At 39.3% G+C, this 13582-nt stretch overlaps 1 protein-coding gene across 1 annotated transcript in view; it reads right to left on the reverse strand.

Annotated features, from left to right (window-relative positions):
* LOC149227418 (putative protein phosphatase 2C 59) overlaps positions 1–13582 on the reverse strand; it is a 124369-nt gene that overhangs the window by 93557 nt on the left and 17230 nt on the right. The window contains exons 4-5 of the mRNA XM_089377781.1: positions 6163–6261; positions 5905–6063 (exon numbers count right to left, since the gene is read on the reverse strand). Coding sequence (XP_089233907.1) covers positions 5905–6063; positions 6163–6261 — 258 coding nt within the window. The remainder of the gene's footprint in view (positions 1–5904; positions 6064–6162; positions 6262–13582) is intronic.

A 13582-nucleotide genomic window follows, 5' to 3' on the forward strand; every position in this document is an offset into this window, starting at 1 on the left:
ACAAAGACTAATGGGAGAAAGTAAATTTTAACACCTTCAGGTTTCACTAGTATTGAGATTCTCAAACCTAGTATTAAAAAGAGTGTTCTTTTCATCCATTATTTCAAATCATCCCGCATATGTTCTTTTATTATTTCCTTCTTTTTCTGAAAATTTCCTACATGACCACATCTTTTTCATTAAAACATATAAGTTCATCCATATGAATTTTTTAACTGAAAATGATTGTTAAACCACTTTAAGTTCTACTTATATATGTTGCAATGTAGTTATTCTTGATTGAGTTTGAAATATACTTTGCTTTACAAATACATTTCCATTTTAGTTGGCATCAAAAGAAGAAAGGCACTCTACAACCTAGGTGGGGAAAATCTCAATTACTTTGTGATCCAGATCTTTTAACTTCAAGGATTCATACAGAATTGCATATAAAAGAGCATGTAACCAAGTAACTTAAACACATGAAAAGAAGCGAAAATCATAAAGCAACCATGAGATTAAAGGCACACAAACGATTTGATTACGGAGTTCACCCAATGTGAGCTACGTCTCCGAGCCCTGCTCAAAATGGGGAAGCCTTCTTTCATTAAATGGCAGCAACAAAATGAATTACAATCAATCTTTACATAAATGACCCTTATTACCTCCAATCTTTGTCATGGACGAAAAATGAAGAGCTCAAATGCAAAAACGAACATCACCATTGGATTCGTGGCGCGAAATCGTGTAAAAAGGACTATAAATTTGTCTCGTTCTTACACTAGCACTTCTGGACCCCAAAGGAATCTTTTCAGCATCCAAAGATTCCCCTCTTTAGGGTTCCGCCTTTTGTACCCGCTCTGCTCCTTCGTTGACCAAATGAATGAGATTTGAGGTTTAAATAAAAAAAAGGTAGGCAAAAATACCAACATTGAGCTTTTGGCCCATTACTAGCGGTATTTGAGTTAAGAATTTTGGTTGGGGCAGACCGGGTTCAAAACCCGCCGCACCCCCAATGGTTTGGTCATAGTTCAAATATGGTGGCATAACGTTGGCAATTCCCGACAGTTATGCTACGATCACATTTTTTGTTGGTGGTTTATTATTTGGAGCCGCCCGTCGGTTGGTCGGCCCACATGGGTCAAGTGGGTTCAACCCCTGTCAACTCCCTCCAAGTGTGGCACCGTTGGCACATGGCTGTAGGTGGGGTCCAGGTCACCCACGGCCCCGACCCACTACATTTTGTTTTTATATATATAATATAACATGTCGTTGAAGGCTCGCAAGGTTGGTGGCCCGCCAACCCAAATTTTAATTTTAATTTTTTTTACTATGTATATGCCCAAAATTTTTCGCTAAGTTTTAAGGGTCACTAGGCAAATTAACAAGACGACAAATTCACCAGTTCCGATGGCCTGATTCTGTGCGCCAAGACTCTGCCAAATTATTGCCTCATTAAAGACTACCACTTGGCCTAGTTTAACCAAAACTTTGACCAGCTATATCTTGAGCATATGAACTCGGATTTGAGTGTCGTTCACATTGTTTGAATCGGGGTGACGATCATTACGATCTGGTATTGGTTATACTCCCATCTGATGACTTTGATTTTTGAGCTTTTTCAAAGCCACTTCCATTTCTGGAGCCACCTAGATCATTCCTCCCCACTGAGGAGCTTTTGGTCCTCCAAAAACATGAACAAATCCTTTACACTACCCGTGTCTTTGTCAAGCCACACTTCCAACATCCGCATTTCATGCAAATCTGGTACATTCTTTGCAATCACATACAAAACCACACATGACTCAAACAACCCCATACTTGCCAAGAGTTTATAACACACACTCTTTGGTCAAGTTTACATCATAATAGAAACCAATACCCCAACTATCAACAAAAGGCCAAAAACATCATCGTTGCTTTAATAAGCGATGGAAAACACATCATCACTTTTACAATTATTCGCAACACATGATTTACAAAATGTGGCCATGACAAGCTACTATATCTAGTAAAACCATCTCTTACTCAACAAAGTGAAGGGGTCATCATCCTGGAGCTTATTCGCTTAATGAACAACTTTTCCGCTAGTTTCTTCAAAGGTGCTTTTTGGGCCTGAAGAATCTGACACATGGCTCTCTGGTGTCCAACTTCGTTGCAATGACTACATGATTCTCTCCTCCAAACTTTTTGGATCGTCTTGGAATGCTCATTTATGGTATGCCTCTGATAAGTGTTCGTGGAAACCTCACTATCACTGGAATGTGATGAAGTGTTCTCATCGTCTGTCGTTGGTTGGTCAATGGTTGTCTTGGAGCATTCCCCAACCTCTTTTCTGACATATCTGAGTTTTGCATAACGAGGGAATTCCTCCACTTTGATGGGATTCACAATGCCTTGGCCATTAATGCTGAGACCCTTTCCTTGATACCCCATTTTCTTCAACAATTTCGATCCAATTCCTATAGTAAGTTTCTCAAAAGCAACGAAATCATCATCATAAAAAGTACATGAAATTGAAGAATAACATTTTACCTCTGACTCATTATGCTGCAACGTTTCCAAGGCCTCCTCATTGGCTTGTAACTGATGTTGCAACCTTTGTTTCTCCTTCTCTGCTTCTTGTAGGAGTCTCCTTAGTTCAGCATTCTCCGCCTGAATGCTTTGGTTTATTTCTTCGAGTTCTTGGAGCCATGCCGCATTTGGTGCCCTTTTCATTTTTGGCACAACATCTGTTGAAATCTTTGTCTCATTGCCTAAATCGGAACCCAAGTCAATGGGTCCATCCTCTGCAATCCCAAGAGTTGCAATCTTCATTTCATCACCTGAGTCTGATCCTAGGTCAATTGGTCCAACACCTACAAATCTCGCAACTGTGATCTTCTCATCATCCTTTGATTCAGATTCTTGGTCTTGTTGCACAGTTGCAACTGTCTTCTGCTTCTCCTTTCTGTTGTTCCTCTTAGGCCTCAATTTTGGATGCAATTTCCAGTAATTCTCCTCGTCATTCCCTTCTTTCTCACAATGAGTACAAGAGGGCCTTGCTTCTCTTCTCGTACTCGTTGTTGCCCTCTTCGGGCGATCATCTTGCTCATACTCCCCCCTGCTTTCAAGATGTACAGCCTTCACACTAGCTTCATCAAGAGACTTAGGTTCAAATAATAATAATGAATGACGCAAATAACTATGCAAAGAGCCAATATATTTCATCAACGTCTCAGAAGTGTCTAGTGGAACATTCAATGCTAGTGCTTGTTTTCTAAAATCCTCTGTAAAATTCTGAACAGTTTGACCTTTACTTTGTTTCAAATGTTGTCATTCCATCATGGCCTTCTGTCTGTAACCCAATGGGTAAAATTGTCCTCTTAAAGAAGAAATGAACTCAGACCAAGATGAAAGAAGTTTACGACTACTCTTACCACCTTGTTGCAACTTGCCTTCCCACCAAACAAGAGCAGTGCCACTCAATCGAAGGGATGCTAGTTGGATCTTGGCTTCATCCTCTTTGATTTGTTGTATGCAGCAATACACTTCAACCTGTCTTATCCAGTTATCTAGCTTTTTTGCATTAGATTCTCCACTAAATACAGGTAAATCAAACTTGACATCCAGCTTGAAAAAGGGCTTTTTAGATGCATTCCTCTGATTCCTATTAGAATGACGAGAAGAGGAAGAAGAAGAACTTTCACTAGAGGATGGAGAGGGAGGAGGCTCTTCTCCTCCACCTTCATGATTTACCGAGGCATGATCATCTGGTTCTTTCTTCTCAGGCTTGATTGTCTTCTCATATTCTGCAAACAACTTGTCAACTTTCTCTGCCATGGTGAAGAAGATCTTGCAATAATTTCGCTCTTCCTCCAATCAAGCTTCCTCATCTGCCATGTTCCGTCTTCGTAAAAGATTTGAGTTTCCTTCTCCTCTTTGGAGTTTGTTCCTAGTTAGCATTCACTCATGCAACTCGCATCAAAAAGACCTACTCTGATACCAAACTTGATCCAAATCTTTTAACTTCAAGGATGCATACAAAATTGCATATAAAAGAGCATGTAACCAAGTAACTTAAAACACATGAAAAGAAGCGGAAATCATAAAGCAACCATGAGATCAAAGGCACACAAACGGATTTGATGTGTGTGTACTAACACCAACTTGGTAGAATAAAAAACTATCATATATCCATCTTAACCCCAGATTTGTTGAGTGCCTGAGGTTTTTGATCCCGCTCAACAATTAATAGATCCAAGGTCAAAATACATCTATGCTAAGTTTAAAGATTCCTTCATCCAACTATTCCAAATGTTGTTGACAAAATCTTGCCATAGTTGGAATCTTAGTTACACCTTAAAGTTTTGTGTTCTAACTTTTATGTGGGTTGTCCACCCTTTCAATTTCAAAGCTACTCGCTTCAAATGTCAACATCTTCTTTATTGAAATGTGTAGACATTTCCCTAATATTGGGAATACAAGAGGATAAATCCCTTTGTGTCATAATTTAGTCTCCTTTGCATTTTTGCTTCAATTGATGAGTTTAAAATTCCTATTTTAAAGGTCAAAGCTCCTAATTTTGGTGTCAAGGCAATAAATACTAGAAAAGAGAGATTGTTCAATCCATCCTAGACATGTTGGACTTTAGGCATGGAAATGTAGTTAGACAAGCTGTTAAACCCCTTACATATCACCTCCGTGATCATTCCAACATCACCTGCCAAACATCTTAGATGACTCCAATATCAGCTGTCCAACTGCTCAAACAACACCTATCTGAGCCTGAAACATCATAATAGCTCAGACACCTTTTGTTAATTCAATCCAAAGAATAGAAAACTTCAGCCAAGAAACGAAGATGTTCAAGAATTATACGAGTAGCTATAAAAGGGAAAGGAATGATAGGTTTCAGATTTAGATGCTGCAAAAGAAGCAAGACAAGATCACAATATTCAAGAGGAAAGAGACCTCAGGAACCATGCCAAAGCTTTTGAGAAGTACACATGTTGATACAGAGAAGCCCATTGATGCTCCTTCAAACTCTGTACTTAAACCCCTTAAGACAGTATGTGACCCTTCCTCAAACCTTGTATAGCTTCAATTGTCTTTAAATTTTCTCTGAATGTTTGGGTCGCAATGCATATTAGATCTATACATGAAATCAAACTAAATACTTAGATTACTTGATTTCATACCAAAATGCAAAAAAGCATAAGTAGCATTTAGTAATATTGCAGAAATAATTGTGTGAATAAACAAATACAAGCTAAAGTTGCCTATAGTACATGGTAATGTTCTGTTCAAAACATTTAGTGACCTTTGAAACAAAACTTGGATCCCCTCTTACGGGTAACAATAGGTTAGTAAGAAGATGCTTACAAACATATATGCTGGGATTTCTATCTATGAAAAAATGACTTGCTTCATATCACATCTACATTGTATTTAACATTAATCTCAAAGCTAACTGTAATAATTTGTATTTGTGGACAGGAAAAAACATACAAAGTGCTTCAAATATCTCTATAGAAATGTCAACATCATAACTAGCTTGTCCCCGGGATTCACATTTACTCTGATGACTCTTCAAGATAGGATTAGAGAGCATTTGCTGTAGATTGAAGTGGCAGAAATTGCACTCTTTTGGATTGATTACAGAAACATCTTTGCATGTTTAGCAGCTTTAATATTCTTCAATGAGAAAGTTGATATTGAGGAAAACCAAGGGCAAGAAAAGGAAGTATTATAACATCTACAATTCTAACTAAAAGAACGAGTAAAACAGGCACAGGCAATTTGCTTCATTCTATCTATGAGACAATAACCACATCACACAAAGACAACAGACAATCACTGTTAAGCAAGATAGAAACACATTATAGGTCTTTGTTTCTCATTGATAGGTATTTATGTCAGAATAGAATAGAATGTGCAATTCACCTTTTCCAGCCCTGCATATAACAGCTCTCGAATCCCCAACGTTTGCAACCAGCAATCGATCCCCTACAAGAACTGCAGTTGATGCAGTCGACCCAGCATCTCTGTGTTGACTATTTTCTGTATTGAGAAATTCCTTGTCTGTTTGTTTGTAAGCATCAGCTGCAAGGTTGAAACAAAGAATTAAAGATACATATAATGGAATAACTGTAGACTTGTGAAAGTTAGATATGAAGGATTCCATCAACTCATCTCACTTACCTATTGCCAGCTTTGTATCACTAATAAATTTTGGGTGGCTTATCAAATTTGCAAAAAGTTTCTGTTTCACGTATTCTGCAGCTCGAGCACCACCATGACCTAAATCCAAATGTCCCCTAGTCAGCTCAATAGAGTAAAATCAGAAAGAAAAGTAATCATCATCAATAGATCTTAATCAAAGATATTCACATTTGGGTATAAACTTATGTAACCAACATAGCCACTGAATGAAATCTCAGTTCATCAATTTTGTTTAGATATAAAATCCCTGCTGCAAAACTGAAGAACAGAAAGTTAACAGCCAAAAAAGGCTATCGAGTCTATAATACTACTGTCTGGAGTCTGGATGGGGATCATATATTGTTTGCACCATACCATAAAAGATTCCGTGCCAAAAAAAGAAAATGAAAAGAAATAAAAATTCCAAGTAAAGCTTTGGCCCTGCTGTTAGAGGACAAAACATAGGCAATCATAAGATTGGCCACAGATCATGGAAACCTCCCTAGAGAGTGGATAAAGAACAATTTTAATAGAGTTTCCAAAAGTAAACAGGGAATTCCTGGGGTACGGAGAGTCTTCAAGGATCAAGAAGGGTACATAGTAGGGATAACCTACCAATTCTTAGGTTACAAATCAAACATCCAACAGGAATTGGACATATTGATATGCAAAATCAGAGAAAACTTAAAACAAGGCTTCAAGAACATCTTGGCTCAAAGTTACTAATATACTAAGTTGTTGATTTCTGTAGCATCGGGCATGCTCTAGCCTCGAGATTTTGCAGAGAGGCTATGACACATGCATTCTCCAAGACCCATAGATGGTTTAATTAAAATAATTAATCATTTTTAATGTATCCCTAAGTCTAAACTTAGGAAATGTGATTAATTAAAGAGTATTAATTAAATCTGGTGTGATTCTTCTAGAAGAAGACAAGGATCGACTCCCAATTAATCTTAGCCTTTGATTATGTTTTAATCTTAGTCATTGGTGCTCCAACGAGAGATTATGCGAAGGAGCTATGGGCACTTGGAGAACACATCGAGATAGTGAGATCAAGAGATCGAATTTCTCAAGAGTAGCAGCATTGAGTTGCTGGAGAGAGATCGAGTGATCTTCTTGCAATGAGGAGCAAGGATAGTAGACCGGAGGAGAGTTTTCCAGATCCGGAGAGTGCAAGGCAGAGATGGCATAGAGAGGTTCAGAGGGACAACGCAGTCCCATGCAAAGGCAGCACAGAGCTTCAGAGGGAGTCTGAAATCTTGTTGGGAGAAATCAAGATCTAGAGCCAGAAGTCGGGGTGTGAGACCGAAGCGCCAGAGGGTTGAAGTTCCAATCAGCAGAAGAACAGAGGAGGAGGTGACGCAGAACCTAGAGACTGTGATGCAAATCTGCATAGGCTGACGCAAAGGCAACGTGGGGCTAGCCATCTAGAGCTCAGATCAGTTCGAATCGCTAGTGACAGAGTGAGATTTTTCTCACTACCTCTTTGCCAATATTCTCTGCATCAAATTGCCAGTTTGGGCATCTAGAGATTTGTACTTAGAATCCACTGCATAGTAATAAAACCCTCAGCTGATGCACCGGTTTTCCCACATTGGGTTTTTCCGGGGACGTTTGTCCAAAAACAACGATGTATTTGTGTGTGTTTATTTCTCTAATGTGATGTATTTAGTTTCCGCAACATTTATTTTGTGTAGGCTACAGTGATTTCGATATTTGTTATCGAAAACTACAAGTAATTTGTTTAAAAGTAATTTAACAAATAGGAGAAATATCATCAATTTGTTGCAGTAGGAATCAGGTCACCGATTTTTCACATGGTATCATAAGACAGATCGTAAGTCGGAAGGCTCAACACAGAAGGAAGGAGGTAATTCGAATTTCTGCGTAGGCAACAATTCGAAACCCTCAGGGGCAATGTATTTCCTTGACCAGGAAGGTCATTTTTCATGGAAATTTTACTTCTCTGAGTGAGTCGACAAAGAAAAAAAATCCAGATCGAAGAGTACCAGAGGCAGAGGGAGTAGCAACAGTTTCCTTGCAGAGCAAATCTTCATCTAGCACACAATCATCTTTCAACAGTTGCTGGCAAAATAGCAGCAGAAGGAGACGAGAGCACATACTGAGGGAATTCTTTCCTCAAGGGACTTCTAGCCAAGAAGTTCGAATTTTCCCAGCAAAGCAGCAGTGGTTGTGTGAAGGATTTCACTCCAGAAGGGAGTGCGAATAACTGGGCAACAACGGCACAGAGGAGAAGAGGAAGAATTCAACTTTCCTCAAAGAGATGGCATTAGCTGGGTTAGGAGATCAAGATCGATTGGACAAAGCCTCCAACTATGATATCTAGAAGGCTAGAATTTGCTACCTTCTAGATGAGCATGATCTCAAAACTTATGTCGATAGTGTGGTAGTTGTACCCGTCGATGCATATCCACTCAAGAAGTACAAGAAAGAGATGGAGAGAGCTAAGAGATTTATTCTCGATGAGGTTCAAGATCATGTGGTATCTCACATAGTTGGCAAAGATACTGCCCAGCAGATGTGGCAAGCACTAGCTACGATGTACGAAGGATCTTCCGAGAAGCAGAAGATGTATCTTGAAGAGAAGTTGAGATGCACGAGGATGCAAAATGAGGAGCGTGTAGACCCCTTCCTTACTAGGCTTCAGGATGTCCGAGATCAACTGGCTTCAATGGGATCAGCACCCCAACCTATAGAGTTTGTACGATTAGCACTAAACAATGTTTCTGAAGAATGGCAAGTTTTCGTCCAAAGTATCCTAGGAAGAGAAAAACTACCAGATCGGGAACGTGTGTGGGCTGACTTGCAGCGAGAGATGAGGCAAGATTTGGTGAAGGCCAACATAACTGGCAGTAGCAACAGTGGGACGTAGCAAGGAAGACAAGGACGTGGCCCTTGCATCAAAGGGGCAGTAGGAGCAACCCAGGAGAAAGAAGGACATTTTAAAGATCAAGTGCTTCAAGTGTGGTGACTTGGCCACTACAACACTCAGTGTCCTCTCAGAAAGAAGGACAAGGAGGAGAAGCAAGATCAGCAGGTTGCATCTGCTGAGATCAATAGGTTGTCTTCCATATTGGAGGAAGAGTTTGCCATGATCGTTGAGATGCCTCTAGGGGTGAGGTGGGGTGATCTGGAGTTGTAGCCCCAAAGAGCTACAAGGTGGGCAAAATTCTTGAGGAGGTCCACCTCATGAATCAATACCTTGCTACGGGAGCCCAAGACATGCAGTAGCAGGATGGATTAGTGACAGTTGGTGCATTCAAGTACTAGAGTGACAGATGCAGTAGCTAGTAGCAGGTCAGAGATTGAGCAGCGCAGAGCAGAGTTAGCAATAGTGCAGTTGACACAGTGCAGAGTCAGCAGCAACATAGAGGCTTCAATGACAGCGCAAAGGCTAGCAACAGTCAGAACTTGGATGACAGATGCAACATACTGACCACAGTTGGTTCAATATTTTGGATGCTTTTCCATTACAATTGTTGTAGTTGCAACAACAACAGAGGGCGAAGGTTGCAGTGCAAATGCAGTGTTGGCAGCAATTCAGCAGGGCCAGTAGCAACACGGATTCAACAATCAAAGTAGCCAGACATCAACAGAACAACAAGAGATGATGCAAAGATAGAGAGATGCTTCAGTGGGTTGCAGCACTAGAGCACATTCCTCGCTAAGAGGGAGTGTTGATTTTTGTAGCATCGGGTGTGCCCTAGCCTCGAGATTTCGCAGAGAGACTAAGACACATGCATTCTCCAAGACCCAAAAATTGTTTGGGAAAATTCCACCTAGAGATGGTTTAATTAAAATAATTAATCATTTTTAATGTATTCCTAAGTCTAAACTTAAGAAATGTGATTAATTAAAGGGTATTAATTAAATCTGGTGTGAATCTTCTAAAAGAAGACAAGGATCAACTCCCAGTTAATCATAGCCTTTGATTATGTGTTAATCTTAGTCGTTGGTGCTCCAACGAGAGATTATAAGAAGGAGCTTGATGGGAACTTGGAGAACACATCGAGATAGTGAGATCAAGAGATCGAATTTCTCAAGAGTAGCAGCGTTGAGTTGCCAGAGAAAGATCGAGTGATCTTCTTGTAGTGAGGGGCGGGGATAGTAGACCGGAGGAGAGTTTTCTAGATCCGGAGAGTGCAAGGCAGAGAAGGCACATAGAGGTTCAGAGAGGCAACGCAGTGCCACGCAGAGGCAACGCAGAGCTTCATAGGTAGTCCGAAATCTTGCTGGGAGAAATCGAGATCTAAAGCCAGAAGTCGGGGTGTGAGACCGGAAGTCCAGAGGATTGAAGTTCCAGTCAGCAGAAGATCAGAGGAGGAGGTGACGCACAACCTAGAGGCTATGACACAGATCTACGTAGATTGACACAAAAGTTGCGTAGAGGCAGCATGGGGCTAGCCATCTAGAGCCTGGATCAGTTCAGATCGCTATTGACAGTGTAAGATTTTTCTCACTACCTCTTTGCCAATTTATTCTCTGTATCAAATTGCCAATTTGGGCATCTAGAGATTTGTTCTCAGAAACTACTGCATAATAATAAAACCCTCAATTGTTGCATCGGTTTTCCCACATTGGGTTTCTCCGAGGACGTTTGTCCAAAAACAACGGTGTATTTGTGTGTGTGTTTATTTCTCTCCTATGCAGTATTTAGTTTTCGCAGTATTTATTTTGTGTAGGCTGCAGTGTATGTATTTCGATATTTGTCGTAGAAAACTACAAATAATTTGTTTAAAAGTAATTTAACAAAGAGGAGAAATACCATCAGTTTGCTGCAGTAGGAATCGAGTCACCAATTTTTCACATAAGTTGCATGGTACAGGGAAACAAAAACATGTATCTAAAACGGGAACCTCCAAAAATTAGGAAACAGGGAAAAACAATATATATATATAGGGGAATGCACTGGAAACATGACCCCTAAAAAATAAGGAGGCAGGGAATATATATATATATATATATATATATATATATATACATACACACACAGAAACTTTAAAATAAATCATTCAAGTTTTAAGTTTCAACATTATAATTTAGAATATAGATACAGATTCATGAATAAATGAATAAGTGACAACACCAAGGCCCAAGAACATTTCAATGAGAAACTTAAAATAAATTGGACAAATGATACATGTAACTTAATGCAAGCAATAAACTCCAAAAACAGCATTTAACACAGAAACTTTAAAATAAATCATTTAAGTTTTAAGTTTTAACATTATAATTTAGAATATAGATACAGATTCATGAATAAATGAATAAGTGACAACACCAAGGCCCAAGAACATTTCAATGAGAAACTTAAAATAAATTGGACAAATGATACATGTAACTTAATGCAAGCAATAAACTCCAAAAACAGCATTTAATTTTTATAAATAAGGCCATATATCAAAAATTAGCCTCTATATATGAGCCTTGAGGTTATAATGTTGAATGAATGAACTGTGATTTGTGAACATAGAGGATAGTACAACCAGAAGGCTAATAGTCATCATCCTCATCTTCAAATTCATCATGGAAAATAGAATAGGATGCACATTCAACAATGGAACGTGAATTGGTAGAAGTAATTCCAATTCCACTTCTAGGTTCCTCAATATTTAATGCAACAAGAGATATTTCCAAGTCAAGACATTCTAGTTCCACATCCCATTCTTTACAAGCCCCACTACTATATTTTAAAGTCTGGACCCCTACAAGAAGCAAGGTGAAAGTCGAAATGTACATAAAACAATGTTGTAGGAAACACCACCCCTGTAGCCATACTCAAAATGTTGAAATGGCCCCAAAACGTTGGAAATCATACCATACAATGTTTCACAATTTGGAAACATTCTACAATATGACAGACAAATGTTTCGAGGCCATTTCAGCAATTTTTGACCAAAGTGGAAAAAGTGGAAGTCGGGATTAATTCGGCAAGGGTCCAAAAGTTGAAAAACTCGGCAAAGTCAAGAGTTTTTTGAAAAAGTCGGCAAAATTATTCATTATTTTTAATTTTTTTTTAACATCTAGAGTATCCACAACATCAAATAAATGCATTTCCACATAAACATGTAAAGAAAGCTAATATATAATATGTATATGAAGTCTAGTGCTACATCACACATCAAAATAGTGAATCAACTCCTGAATTTTGAGTCTTGTCTGAGTCTCAACTCTCAAGAGTCAATCAACAAAAAATATAATAAATGTACATCATGAGTCATCTAAAAGTCATCAAGTAATCACTAATCAGTCACTGAGATCCACTTCCCCTTTTACGGGAATAGGGAATGGCTTTGCCTTTTCCTCTAGAGGAAGAAGACCCTACCCCTGGGGATACAAAATCAAATGGACTCAATCGTCCTCTAGAAGCCGATGGAAGAGGTGGCCTCTGTGCTATGTTGTTGTTGCTGCCCATCCTAGATCGTGTCACCTCCTCCTCAGCATCCTCATCCAGCTCTGCTACTGCCTCCTGACCCTGATGTTGCTCTGCGTCCTCCTCGTCTATCTCTGGCTCTCTCTCCTCTGCAACTGCTACATCCTCTAGATCCACACCTAACCAATCCGGGATCGAGTCCAAGATCGACCTCTCAGTCTCGACTCCCCATGAAGAGGTGGTATCAATATTGTCCAATGAGATGGCTTCCACATCAGTAGGTTTTGAAGCTGTCTCACCCACAATCGAAGATTGTAGTAGACGTAGACCATGTCATTGAGGCGTTGGGACTCCAATCTGTATTAGGGTCATAGATTGTAAATTAGTACTTAGAAAATTTAAATATTAAAATTAATCAAATGAATTCAAAAATTTTAATTTGAAATCTTTTTAGTTTTTACCTGTTGCGCTTTTTGGAGTGTATTTTGTCAAATACACTCCAGTTGCGCTCACACCAAGAGGAACTGCATGTTTGGCTGAGCACTCGAATGGCAAGCTTTTGGAGATGGGGTACTCTGGCACCATAGCTTGTATGGTTTGGAAATTTGTCTCTGTGCACAACCGTCCAACTCAACCACAAGAAAGGGTTTAAAGTTTTGCTACACGGGTTTTTCTGTCAACGAGTTAAGGGTTTGGTGTTAAGTTATAAACTCGGAACTGTTTAACTATGACTGTTGAATGTTGACAATGGACTGTGGACATACATTGCCGGCTCCTCTCCACGCAATGGCAGTTGCAAACGGAAGTTGGATTTGCCAATTTGGAACGTAACCCTCAATCTCTCGATTCTCCACAGCAGCCAAAACAGCGAACAATGAAAACACACAACAAAAACTAAACTGAAATCACCCTTTGTGGCTCTTTATCCACGAAAAAAAATTCATGCCGATTTTTTCCATCGACTCGCGATTAAATTGGGATTATTTCGATAAAATCGTGATTTTTTCGTTTATGAAAAAATCA

Source organism: Pinus tabuliformis, chromosome J (assembly GCF_031772625.1).
Source record: "Pinus tabuliformis cultivar Carrire ecotype Pingquan chromosome J, CPIR1, whole genome shotgun sequence".
NCBI lineage: Eukaryota > Viridiplantae > Streptophyta > Pinopsida > Pinales > Pinaceae > Pinus > Pinus tabuliformis.